General features: G+C 49.1%; 1 protein-coding gene across 1 annotated transcript in view; it reads right to left on the bottom strand.

The window, feature by feature from the left end:
• The window catches only part of nlgn3a (neuroligin 3a), an 83,709-nt gene that overhangs the window by 23,263 nt on the left and 46,211 nt on the right, over positions 1–14,235 (bottom strand). The window contains exon 3 of the mRNA XM_062525374.1: positions 11,437–11,622. Within this exon, the coding sequence (XP_062381358.1) occupies positions 11,437–11,622 (186 nt within the window). The remainder of the gene's footprint in view (positions 1–11,436; positions 11,623–14,235) is intronic.

Raw genomic sequence — 14,235 nt, 5'->3', positions numbered from 1 at the left:
GCTTTTGGTTCTCATCAAATTAAAGCCGCGCGATCTCTAATGCTCCGACAGTTCAACATCGCGGCGCCCCGGAGTAAGAGCCAGTCAAAACAGACGATTTGACCTTCTCATGTGGAACGCGCGTGCGCCGAGCGCAGAGCAACTGTTGTTTCTGGGGAGAGCCTATTACCTTCGCCGGCCAGGCTTTTACGTGTGACCTGATATAGAACCAGGAGAAATCAATACCGCACTGGTGAGCTGACAAAAAAAAAAAAACACCCCACCCCTCCGTGGCGATGGCCGGCCCTCCCTCCACCCGGGCCTGGTCAAGGTGAGGTAATTTAGGGGCTCTGGGTGAGGGTCAGCCTGGCGCCGGGAGTGCCGGCTAATGGCCACCGCTGGGAGAGGTGCGAGCCTCTGCCTCTGCCGCCGCCGCCGCCGCTGCCGCCCCGCTTCCCATCAAGAAGCAGGCGTCTAATGAGGATTATATTAGCAGCCCAGGGATGGCGCCGGCAGTAAGGCATACGGCGGAGGCTGGGTAACAACACCACCGGTTAGCAAACAGATGTTCCTTCTGTGCTGGCTCCGGTCGCGGCTAATGAAGCCTTTACCAATTTGCGGGAGTTCCGGGGACACGGGGGAGCGCCCGCAACTGTCTGGCAGGGACCGGCGTCTGTCGGCGCGCGGAGAGCGCACACGCCGCTCGTACAGACACGCCACAGAGGTGTGCGCACGCCAGACGCCGAGAGAGGGATCGCCGGGGCTGTTTTAACAAGGAGAAAGTCGCTGTTTGTTTCTCTCTGGCACACTAAAGCACAGCGTGCCGGAAAAGAGCAACACCTGGGCCCTGGGGGAATCCTGTGGTCAGCAGAGTGCTAAGCTGAGAGGAATTTTCCGTGGAAAAAAAGACTAGTTTCAACTCTTCTGCCTTCTGAAAATACACAAAATAATACTATTGCTACTGCTACTACTATAAAACTACTATTACTATTACTGCACAATGTTAATTCATTGTGTAAATTATATAGTCCTACTACTAGTACAATAAATGCTTAAGGGGTGACACAGTAAAAACGCCATCTTTTCTGAACACTGATGGTTACTTGGTTTTGTGGAAAGCAATCCAAATATATAAATGTTAAAATGTAACTTCTCAATCTAACAGAAAAATCCACTGCATACTTGAAAGCTGAGGAATTGTGGTTCTTTGTCAAGCTGAAATGGCTTAAGTCCCACAATATTTGCTTGTATTCAGCATGTTTGCTTTTTTTTTTGCAAAGTTTTGCTCATTTGGGACCTAATTGTGCTCAGACTGTGCATTTCCCCCCCTTGCTAGCGTTTTTGTTTTTGCCCAGAGTATCTATGTAGCCTCAGTGCACACCTTCCCAGCTCATGCATGGATGGAGGTGCTCCCTTAACACCTAATGGTCCAGATGGCGTGGACTCCACAGGTCAAAATGCATCAGATCCTCGCGCCATGACACAATTTATTCTGCCATGCGTGCTAAAGACACACCGCGTGCTAGCACGCGCGCACACGTGACGTGCGCCTAGATCGTCCGCAGACGTAACGGCGCGTGAGGGCCCAACAACGCTATTCATTTCAAAAAACATCCCCAGGCATTCCTTATCCCCGACAGCGAAATGATTTCCTTCTGTCTGAGACGGAGACTGAGAGTTTTGCTGAGCATGAATGGTGTCTTTTTTTTTTTTTTTTTTTTGAAATTTATCGTGAATAGCAGCGAGTCTGAATACTCTGAATGAAATGGCAGGAAAAAGCACACAACTTTTTAACAAAAGCCGAGCTCAGGTAAATTCTGTGGCTGCTGTCAGACGTGGGGAGGGCTGGGATCACACCACTTTTCTCCAAGTGAATCTGAAAATGAAATGAAGAGATGGGGGGGTGGTGGTGTGGGTGGTGTGGGTGGTGGAGGTGTCGGTGGTGGTGGAGACTTGAGAGCTTGAGAGGAGGGGGAAGAAGGGGAGAGAAGGGAACAATGGGATGGAGGCTCTCAGGGATGGGTGCTGTCAACAGTCACAGCAACACAAGGGAGAGAGGGAGAGAGAGGGAGAGAGAAGGAGAAAAACAGAGAAAGAGAAAGAAGGAGAGAGCGAGAGACGAGAGAGCAGAAGCATCAGGACGGCAGTTAAGGAAGTGTTCGAATCAGAGGGCAGACCTGGGCACCCAGTGGCGCCTCCGACTGAGCTGCCCAGCGAGGCGCCGCATGGCATCCACCGCGCAGACTGCAGGAGCACAAATGAACACCGAACCAAACCAGATTACACAAATAGAGGAGTCCGCAAGACAGAGCGAGATCTGTACTGTGCAAATGCCTTAATGAAGTCTTAACAAACCAAAGGGGCAAGAGATGTGAGCTGCATTCGCAAGCTACAGAAGCTTTGTTTCTCTTTCTCTTCATCTCTCTTTCCTCTCTCTCTCTCTTCTCTCTCTCTCTCCCAACCTCCCTCCCTCCCTCCCTCCTTCGTTTTTCTGTTGATTTAACATCCACCCCCACTTTCATAGCCTACTCCTACTAAAGCCGAGCTATTGCCTCGGCAGTGGCCGGCTTGGCATGATTTGCAATGCAGGAGCAATTGCGAAGTCGGGGGACTGGTTTTGGTCATGTTTGATGTTATCAGGGGCAGAAACAAAGAGCTGGTTGATATGGAGGAGGGATGGGAACTGGGTGAGAGAGTGGGTGAGAGAGGTGTGGGTGTGTGTCTGTGTATGTGCATGTCATTGAGTGTGTAATTGTGTGTGTGTATGTGTGTGTGTGTGAGAGTGTGTATGAGAGTGTGTGTATCCATGTGTGAGTGGGTGTGTGTGAGAGTGTGTATCCATGTGTGAGTGTGTGTGTGTGTGTGTGTGTGTGTGTGTTTGTCTGTGTATCCATGTGTGTGTGTGTGTGTGTGTGTGTGTTGTGTGAGAGAGAGTGTGTGTGTTTGTGTGTGTATCCATGTGTGTGTGTATCCGTGTGTGTGTGTGTGTGTGTGTTGTGTGAGAGAGAGTGTGTGTGTTTGTGTGTGTATCCATGTGTGTGTGTGTGTCCATGTGTGTGTGTATCCGTGTGTGTGTGTGTGTGTGTGTGTGTGAGAGAGAGAGAGGGGGCAGTTCAGAGATGAGCTGTGGTGCTCAGCTGTCTGTGCTTTTGTGTCAGGGCTTCCTGTGCAGGTGGGCAAGCGGAGGAGAGCCAGCTCCTTCCCACCAACACAGACGGGCCATGCATTCAGCCATAATGGCCGCTTTTCAGCCCTCTTAGGGCCACCGAGGGAGGGAGGGAGAGAGGGATGAGAAAAAAGGGTGGCTCACAAGAGAGAGAAAGAAATGACAGAGATGAGAATGTGGAGAAAATAAGATGGCGAATGTGTGGGAGAACAAGAGAAGAAAAGAAGAACAAAAAAGAAAGCACGAGAGAGAGAGAGAGAATGCATGGAGAGCATGATAGAAGGAGGGAGGAGGGAGTGGGGGTTGAGAGGGAAAGGAGGATGGAGAAGGACACGGGATGAAGAGAGAGACAGGGGGAGGGTGGTAGAGCCTCTAAGAAGAAGGAGAAAAAAAGAGCACAAACCTTGGGGGAATTGTAACATGGAAACACCGCTAGACTACTGAGCAACGCATGCGAAGGCACACCAACCCAGAATCGCTGTGCGGAATACCCCATTGCCTTTAATGGACTTTTAATATCACGAACGGAGCACACACAAAAAAAACCACAGCATCTCCTGAGATACCTAAGTAGCAATTTCAAGGCAATAGATATGCAGAGGAAACCCTATGAAAGAATACATAATGCTTATTAAAGGGAGAATCATTATGTTTACCTGCTGAAGTAATTACCTCCCCAAACTCACTTCTCCGCCGTTTTACAGCTGCAGTTTATAACGCGGGCTAATTACAGTGTGTGATTGGGGGAGTACGTGGAGGTTAGTGTGCTCAACGCTATCCTAAGAGGACCTGCTCCCTCTTGTTGACACACATCTCTGTTTTGGGCCGCAGTAATATGCTTTTACAGTTCCCCCTTGCCAAAAGGCATAAAACCCGAAAGTCTTTTTTTAGTCGTGGAATAATAATAATAAAAAAATCCAAATCCAAATGGCACAGGCTCTTCCCATATATTTTTATTCATGGAGAAATGGTCGTGGGTGAGCGGGGCAGTGGCACCAGGGGGACAGTTAAGTTGCTCAACGAGCTGCATCACCGTAAGCAGAAGCCGTTTGAAGACAAATGGGAGGTTCCCTATTCCCTCGCCGCACGCGCTAGCCATGTCCACCCCCCACCCCCCCTCCACCACCACCCACCTCAGAGAGCAGAGCAGTGGCTGCTGCATTAAGAGAAGGCCAACAGCTGCTGAGACGGCTTATCTAGCGGTGTCGTCCCGTGGCCATGCAGGAGCGAGAGTGGCCGCGCTGATTATGCATAATGTAGGGCCCTCGTGGGGGCGGGGGGGTTGTGTGTGTGTGTGTGTGCGGTGTACAGGAGAAACGCCTCTTGATCAAGGGCCCGCGCACCATGCTAACTCTAACGGTCCGCTAACGGCCCGGCTCCACATAATGTTTTTCTTTATTGTTGCCCGCCGCCACTCCTTCATCTGTTTTGTAGGGGGTGAGTATGAGCTATGTGGTGGCTTTCGCGTGCCGAGGGGCCGGGTGTGTTTTATTACTCGGAGGGGCTGACGGGCTGCTGCAGGTAGAAGTCAGATGGATGACTCCGGACCCAGAATGAACTGCGAGCTCTTCAGACGGCCATTACTCACCTGTTCATTTCTCCTTGAGGAGGAGAGGGAAAGCGCCAGTTGTGGGCATTTTTTCCCTCATTCTCCCTCTCCCCCTCTCAACCACCTGTCCATCCATAACTGTCCGCCGCCCCCGTGTATGGGTGGCGACACACTGCGTCAACTCCCAGCTACAACTGGGACTCACTGGGGTGTGCTAATCATTACCCCGCCGTGCCGTCACGCAAAAACTCGAGAAAGGGAATAATGACTTGTCCTTAGAGGTATCTCCCATTCTCTTTCAACTCCTCTTGAAAAAGAAACACCTATTCATTCCTTACAAAAATAAAAAAAATTCGGAGCGATGTGACTTTGTTTTGTCAAGTGGAGGCTTTTGATGAAAGGACAGCATGCTGTATGCTAGTGGGATGGAGGACAGCTCTCTGCCTTTCTCTCGTGAGGAGGCCCAGATTGAATACATGCGATGGCATACGTACGGCGCCAGAAGAAAAGAAAGAGAAAAAAAAATCAATTTCTACCAAATCCCCCACTTTTTAATTATCTGTGTTGTCAATCGGAGCAGATAAATTCAAAAATTGACAGAGCCATTCACAGCTATTCATGGCCGCTTCATGCGGATGCTTTCAGAATCAGAAAAGAAATCAGAAAAAAGAGAAAATAAATAAAAAAATAACCAGGAAATGATAAAAAAAAAAATAACAATAATCTCTGGAGGACTCCATTTTGTGCCCAACACATTGATAAGTATTGACATGAAACTGAATAACTGACATGTGGAAAATTAAACTATTCAACTACACAAATGAAGGCCTTGGCCCGGCATGCATGGTTCTTATACAGTACAACAATTACTACCCCTCTCCATCCCTCTCTCTCTCCCTCTCCCTCTCTCCTCTCCTCTCCTCTCTCTCTCTCTCAACAACCCCTGGCTTTGAGAGCGTAGCAGCCGTAGACGGGACTCCAATTCCCTCTCCCCCTCTGGGCCGTGATCTGATGTGACATTTACCTGCGGGCGTTGGCGACGCCCCGCAGCTAGGGCTGGCTGTTGTGATGCCTGCACATTAAAGTATGAAATATAAATGTTTGCCGCAGCCTCAGCCATCAGCCAACTGGAGCCGGGCGGGTGAGAGAGAGACAGAGACAGACAGGGAGAAGGAGAGAGAGCGAGAGAGAGAGAGAGAGAGAGAGAGGGGGAGATGTTCCTCTGGGCTCCATTTCAGAGTGCCTCAGTGGAGAGATATGACGGGGGTTTTGTAATTTCTCGAGGGTTAAGGATGGACTGTAACCTCACGGAGGAAGTATTGATGTGCATTTTCACTTCGTGGCCTCTTTCCGCGGTTTCAAAAAAACAGGTTGTGCCTGTGTGTACTTTTAATGGGGTCACGCAGGGAGTCAGTATCAATATTGGAGGAGGATGAAGAATGCATTGTCACTGCGTCTGAGCTCCTCAGCCCTGATTTCAGACCATATGAATTAGTTGGGAAGCCGAGAGTGTGTTTGTATGTGTGTGAGCTCACGTATGCATGGAAGTATCCATTTGTGTGTGTGTGTGTGTGTGTGTGTGTGTGTGTGTGTGTGTGTGTGTGAGTGTGTCTGTGCGTGCACATGTGCGCACATTTGTGTCTCTCTGTGTGTGTGTGTGTGTGTGTGTGTGTGTGTGTGTGTGTGTGTGTGTGTGTGTGTGTGCTGATATGTGTATGAGAAATCACTCTGGAACAGATAAGAGGCTGTGCTACTACACGTCCTTTGACTCACAAAATGGTTTCCATTAAAAAAGTGTGACGGCGTGAGATTAAATCCGGGCCTAATAATTCTGTGGGCGTTCGCATCACGTACGGGCCGAGCGGCCCGCCACATGTGCTGAGTATGTGTGGGCATCGAAAGCGCCACCCTAAGCATGTCGACTCTCTGGCCGTGTGTGATCGGAGTGCAAAAACACCAGAGGTGTGTGTGTGTGTGTGTGTGCGTGTGTGTGTGGAGGACATGGTTCGCCAAAGCCATCACATAATCCACTCCTGCACAGGACTTTAGTCAGATGAAAGTCCCGCGCAGACACTTTTCACATGCCACCGGCTTGAAAGTGTCATGTAAGGCAAATAGGATTAACGAAAACGATTAAGACCAATAATGAGCCTCCACGGCAGGGAGGGCGTCTCAAAGCACTCATTCACGCAAAATAAATAACAGCAAAAATAAATAAATAAAATAGTAAATATACCCACACATCATCCCAGCTGTCACATTCATGCACATTAATGCCTTAGAATGGCGCCCCCACCCCCCTCCCCCCAAACACCCAAATACATGTCTCCCATGTGTAATACAGGTTGGCTCCACTGAAAGCTTACATGTGTCACAGTCGCAGCTGAGGGAAATCAACACTGCCTTCAAATCCATGTGTGGTGTGAAGAGGACTCATGACACATAATACTCTGCCACCACCACTGCTGCTGTAATGACATGCAGGGGGTCTGACGCACAGAACTGTGCCTGACTGATATGTGGTGAGATTGAAGGGTGCAGTGGAGTGGCTGAGCGTCAGCGGCATGAGTCTGGCCTGAGTGGCATCGTGACGGCTTCCTGTTAGCGCCAGAAGCATGAGTGTGGCTTTCCCCACACTTAAAAGGCAAATGGCTTCTTCTGTGCCGCAATGCTTGAGCAGCTGATAAACTGGAGGTGGTGGTGGTGGTGGTGGTGGTTAGGTAGGGGGCGAGGGGGGGAATAAACTCTTTCACATTGCTCACTATCTCACCCATTCAGTGTCAACTAGCGCTAATGATAAAGACAACAACCGCTACTTCTGCTAATCCTCCAATCAAAACACAGGCAATCGTCAACAAGCATTGGGGATCATGAGTCATGCTACTGAGGATTTCTCTGTCATGGACTGACGATTTCAAACAGAAGCAGAAGAGGGAGAGGGGAAAAAAAACAGAAATTCATCCATTACAGCGCAGATCAATCTTGCCATAAAATCCACTGTGTTCTGCTCTATGTCGAATTTTACAGTCATTTTGCACACCATAACACATGCTGCTAAAATGGAGGATACTCTCTTTCGCCAGACTAGCAGGCTGCTCATCCCTTCCTCCCTCTCTCTCTCTCCTCTCTCCTTCTCTCTCTCTCTCTCTCTCTCTCCTCACTGCAATTTCTCCAGAGTCTCTTTATTCATTCCGCATTTTGCATTGAGATCGGTATCAATAACACAGTACTGGGCCTCGGCATTACCAAGCACAGCGCTCACAGCATCATCCTAATAAAAGCGGGCCACCATTTACCATGCACATTTATGGCCCTCAATAACCTAGAAGTCTTAATAAAAATGAAAGCTGACATGTGCATGAGGAATCCTCCACACAGCCCTCCGTCTTTAATGTATGAGATGTTCCATTAAAAGGGGAGCACTTCCTCAGAAGCAGAGCTTTTAGGCTGATTAGTTACCGGAACAGAAAAAAAAGAAGGAAAGAAAGGAAGAGGAAAAAAAAGAAACGACCTTCACCAGTACTGCCAGTAGTACCCCCCCTTCTCCTCTCCTGCTCTCCCTCCTCCATTGTACACTCTCACTCACTCATGCACACCCACATCCACACCCCTACACACACACACACACACACACACACACACTCTCTTTCTCTCTCTCTCTGTCTTTCAAACACACTCTCTCTCTCTGTCTCTCAAACACGCACACACACAGATACACAAAGACACAAACACACACACACACACACACACACACACACACACACACTCACTCACTCTCTCTCTCTCTCTCTCTCTCTCATACATCTCAGCCTCTAGCCACTTAATATTCTAGCAGTGCTACACTGTGCCATCTCTCCTTTTACATCATAATTATTATTAGGAGAGCAGGAGAAAAAGGCAAATCTGCATGTTCAATTAGACTCCACCCCGTGCCAAACAGCAGAGGCCGGCCAATGCCCTTGCATCTGAACTTCCCCTCGTCCCGAGAGGAGCCACTCCAGAGCTGGACTCTGGGAAGAGCAATGGGCAGGAAATGAAGCTTATGCAAAAGGATTCACACCTCTGGACTCCTCTTGCGCTTGCCGTGACTCAACTGCAGGATGGCATGTGAACACGTAGGTGTGCATGTGTGTGAAAGAGCGAGTGAAAGATGGAGAGAGAGAGAGAGAGAGGGAGAGAGAGAAGCAGAGAGAGAGAGAGAGAGAGGGGGGGGGAGAATGAGAAATGGGAGTTAAACAGACAAGGCTAAAGGGAAAGAGAGTAAACGCACTATGCAAGAAGAAACTCATAGAGAGGCAGTGGGAGCAAACAAGACGAGAGAAAACCGGCGGATACAGAGCCGGAGAAAAAAGGAGGGAGAGAGAGAGAGAGAAAGAGAGGAAGAGAGAGAGCGGGGGAAGAGCGGGAAAGGGTGGCAGGCGCGCTCATAATAGAAGGGGGAGAGACAGATGACGGCCCTGAGATTTGATGATGGAGGAAGGCCGGGGACGTCTGTCTGTAATCCATCGCGCCGCAGGGGCCCTGGGCTCTTGCTGCAGAGCTCGGGGTGCTGGAGGGGTGATGGATGCGGCTCCGGGCACCAAGCCCCCGGCATGCCCAGACGGGACGCCCACTGAGCGGGCGCCGCCGGGCAGGTGGGGTGGGGTGAGGGGGGAGTGCGTCGGGGGTGTGGAGGGGGAGTGGGCTGCCAAGGCATGGGGTGGAAGAAGAGGCAAGGCACATACACACACACACACACACACACACACACACACTTACGCACACACACACGCGCGCGCATACGGCCCTCATTATCAGTCATCAGCCAAAGCAGGCCTGCACCAGGGAGACGCTGTGCTGGGATCTGCCTGCGGTAGATGGCACAGGGGCCCTCCGCCGGATGGCACATGCTAAATGGCTTGTCTTGGCTGCATCGCTCATACAGTAATGTTGTTTGTCCTACTGCTGAACAGATAGTGTGGGTTTGCTGTCTGACCAACAGGGGGAAGTAAGCAAAGGCAGACCCGGGCATTCACAAACTTATGGGCATACATTTTACATCCTGGACATATACCGCCGCATCAGTTGGAGCACAGGTCGATATTTATGCCCTCTGGGAATCAATTTCAACCCGCTATACAAATATTGTTGGCCAACTTTCCTGACTCCTTTATGGGAGTTAATGATTGAAAAAAGGTAACATAACCCACTAATGTTTATGAGGCAAAGTCAAAAGTGTGAGGCCCCAGAACTCCACATGTAGTGGGAAATTGAAAACGGCTCGCTGTCTATTAAACAAGTGGTAATACAACGTGAATCCTATTCCTACTCAGTATTCTCTATGGAGTTCGCTGTCACTTTTTGGCAGCCCTCTTCAGGCATATCCTTTCTGTGATGACTCAAATCACTGCTTTGAAAAATGCTGGGGAGATGTCTGATTGATATTGGTAACACTTACAGAGAGAGCCCTTGCTGCAACAGAAAGCTTCCTACTTCAATTTTTTTTCAAGGATCTCTGTGGTTTACCCACTGCCTTTTTTATCTCATCAAACCAAGTAGGGCATACATTTCCATTCAGGGGAAAAAATATCAGCATCAGTAATATCCAATTTACAGAGAAGTGGCGAGCTGGTGTCTCTGTGGCGGTATAATAACATGCTACGTGGAGCATGGCATCATGGAGTATGAATAGAAAACGCATTTATGGGACAAAATTCAATCCAAAAGCAGTCATCATTCATCTAAGGAAATCAAGGCAATTAGTAAGACTTTCATGCAAATTGGAGAGGGCAAATGTGCAGAACTCCTTGTAATAAGAATCAAAGTGGAACCGCTTGAAATGACCTCGTCCATGCCGGCGTGATCTCTTCTTCACGGGGGAAGCGGCCCGAGCAAACAAAAATTTCTCGCGCCCATCCGGGGGAGAGAGAGAGCGCGCGAGAGAGAGAGAGAGAGAGAGACAGGAGTGTTGGCGGTGACTTTCAACTCTAGCTCCAGGCTAGCCATCTAACGCAAGGTCAAGTGGCGATGTCTGAGCATATGTAGAGGAAATCACGACAATCTCCGTCTCTTCCATCTCCAGCCGTCCAAATGACACGCCGGTCGCCTTCGGCCACGTTATGCAGAGTGGTGGGACGTTAATGGGGGGAAACCAGAAACCATTAAAGTATGGCATGCGTCAGCCAGTGCCTGTGACATCGGGAACGATTTGTGGCTCATTCATTCATAAGATTCATTCATTAGTGCCACTCATTCAGAATTCCCTTCGATTGAAGCCGCGAGCTGCATAAAGAGACCCCTCGGCGGCAATCAGCGTTCATTGCCGTGCATTGAGCAACTTGGCACAGGAAATATTTCCAGCGTTTGCTCAGAGTACCGATGCAATCTAACCCCCTCCCCCCCCCCCACTTCCAACATCCATTGTTTGATTGCCCCTTTAAGGGCGCTGAAATATTGGAGCCGTTCCTCTGGGTGGCATAAATGCGCAGAGACGCGCGTTGAATTAAACAGTGTGGGCCCAACACACGCACGGTGGGATGTCCATCTCGACTGGCATCAGTTAAAAGCAGCCTGACAGTATTCTCTTGGCAGGCAAAAGCGCCCGGCTCTGAGATATAGCACATCTACATCTGCGCTGTCAAACCCCCATGCATAATACATAACTAATCTCATTACGGATGTACAGGTAAACATATCCCCAACTTTCATGTGCTGAACAGAGGGGCTTTGCTGTCACGCGGGAGTGTCGGAGCGGCGCCGGTACCTTCCGAGTGGTGGGACAGGGTGAGCAGGCTCACGCAGGACGCGCCGATGCCCGAGCCGAACACGGTGATGCGCTTCGGGTCGCCCCCAAAGTAGCCGATGTTCTCGCTGATCCAGCGCAGAGCTTGGATCTGGTCCAGCAGCCCGTAGTTGCCCTTGGCGGCCTGGTCTCCGGTGCTCAGGAAGCCTGGAAGAGACCAACGGGAGAGAGTCAATCTCACAGTGCACCTCCTATTTCCCTTCAATTTGAGACAAGACATGGTCTAAGATATCAATCAATCAACTGTATTGACAGTTCATCTGGATACAGGCCAATACATTGCAGTGGTCATGAAAAATAAGAAAAGCCAATAGATAAGCATGATCTTGATCTTCACACCAACATAGAAACTAGCATGATGTATTTAAGCAAAAATATATTTATAAATCAATCCGCATTATTAATCAAGACTTGTTTATGTGACATGCCATATCTGTAAAGCAGCACAAGGTGCTTTCAAAAGCCAGCACTTGTCTGCAACACATTATTGGAAAATCAATTCAGAGCAGGGCCCAGTTGATCATATTTAATCAGGAATATTGACATAAATTAATGAAAGCCATAAAATGTAGCCATCCTCATAACTGTTCCTGAAAAAAGGCAGCCGTTCGAAATCTTGGTTCGGGGAAGAGGAGACAGACACCCAATTGGCAACAACACTGATTTGAATGCCACTTCCCCGAAGACCTGTTATTAGTGGTAACCATTTGAAATGTATTTGGTAATTCATGGAGGTCGTATGTTTTTGAGCTGAATGACTCCCTCTCAGCTCTCTGACAGGAAATGGCTGCCTTTGACAACTGTGGGTCCCTCAGGAATTGCGTAAATTGCAGGGCTGGTGTTAACATCGTGCTGTGCGCGTGCACAGTGCCGCACGTGTGTCTGTGTGTGTGTGTGTGTGTGTGTGTGTGTGTGTGTGTGTGGGTGAGCGTCTCTCCGAGGGACTGGGACACTAGAATGATGAGCAATATGGAGTCACATTCAAAGATCAAATAGACGCTGTCTCTGCTTCCCACCATGAGTGTCCATCAGGCGTGTTAACAGAGTGAGAGGAGATGACAGGAAGGCCAAGCTCTATGAAAGCTATGAAATCGGCTCACTTAAGGGGATGGGGGGGGGGGGGGGGGGGGGGGTGTAGAGCCTACACATGGAGACAGAAATTACATTCGCTTTTTGCCTTAATAAGGTACATATCAGATGATTATTTATTAACATTATTCTGTTTATATCGCTTTGTAGGAGTGATTCTGTGGCGTGCCAAAAATTGGTCCATCGTCTTTACGGAAATGGGTGGACATTTTGGATGTCAATTTGAATTTATAGGTATTTCAAAAGCGAGGCCCTTGGGTAATGCTGACATACAAAATTCATAAGGTGTTTCAACATTTTATGCTTCATTATTTAAAGGTGTGGCATTTTGAGTCTGGCTCAGTAGGAGCCAAATTTCAGTTGCGAGTCGCTCATAAAATGGAAATAGTGGATATTACAATCAGCTGTACACAGTGAGTGGTTAGCGCAACACCAACAAACAGTGCTTTAAATCATGTGCAGCACTGACGTTTATACGGTGGAACTGCAGACCCTGGGGAGAAAAAAACATGACAAACCACACATCCCTCTTGTGTTTACAAATACGAGAACACACACACACACACACACGCACAGACACACACGCACACGTGTGCAAACACACACACACAAATCACAGAGCATCCCCCTCCCCACAAAAAAAATCCAAAAGCCCACAACACAAGGTACACAAACCCAGATTGTGGTCTTTGAGAAAGGGCAATGGGCTGATTATTGATAGAGGACTCATACTGCTAAAGGAAGCCGAGCAGAAGACAAATGGATCAACAGATGGTCTCCTCCAGAGATCCCTGAGGATGACAGAGTGGTCAGAAGCCACCGCACGGCGAGCGCGAGCCCATCCTGTGAAAAGGCGTGCTCTCTCCATCTCTCTCCCTCCCTCTCCCTCCCTCCCTCTCTCCATCTCTCTCTCTCTTTCACTCCCTTTACGCCCTCCCCTCTCCTTTCAGTCTGTGTGTGTATTTTTTTTGTGTACCTCTGACGCAAACACAACCAAAAGCATCACAGCGTTTTGCTCCCCGAGGTTTCAAGGGAATTCGAAGCAGTGCACAACATAAGAGAGACAGACAGAGAGAGAGAGAGAGAAAGAGAGAGGGAGGGAGGGAAGGAGAGAGACAGAGAGAGAGAGAGAGAGAGAGAGAGAGGAAGAGCAACAGAGAGAGTGCTTGAGGAATGAGGGCACTGCATGCCCTGCTCTTCCATAGCCAAGTCTCATCCAAAATGAACTGGCGCACTCCATTCTCTTTACTCCAGAAATATCCGATGCTATCGTATGTGGGAAGGATGCGTTTTTTTCTCTCGTGCAAAAGCCCCGGGATGCATGACACCTTTGCATTCTCCTGTCGACATTTTCCCCATATCGCGTGACATTTGAAGATGAATGCAACAGCTGCCAGCCGACACTATGATGTATTAAAGAGTGCCGCGCGCTCACAGCGCCGCGAAAAAACCGCCAGCAAGCCTCCCTCATCACAAGAACTTTGTTTACCCTTTTGTTTGCCGCGCGACTTTCGCTGCGGCGGCATCAAGAGAATATTCATGGAATAAGGCTTTGCTTTATGGCCGCCTCCATAAATATTGACGTTGCTATTACACGGAATGCTAATTGTCTCCCCTTAAACAGAGGCCGCGCTCCGCAATGAAGGACGCGGGTTCAATACATTATACGGC

The sequence above is a fragment of the Sardina pilchardus genome, chromosome 21, assembly GCF_963854185.1.
Source record: "Sardina pilchardus chromosome 21, fSarPil1.1, whole genome shotgun sequence".
Lineage (NCBI taxonomy): Eukaryota > Metazoa > Chordata > Actinopteri > Clupeiformes > Clupeidae > Sardina > Sardina pilchardus.
Note: the sequence above shows the minus strand (reverse complement) of the source record. Positions and strands in the feature narration are given on the sequence as shown.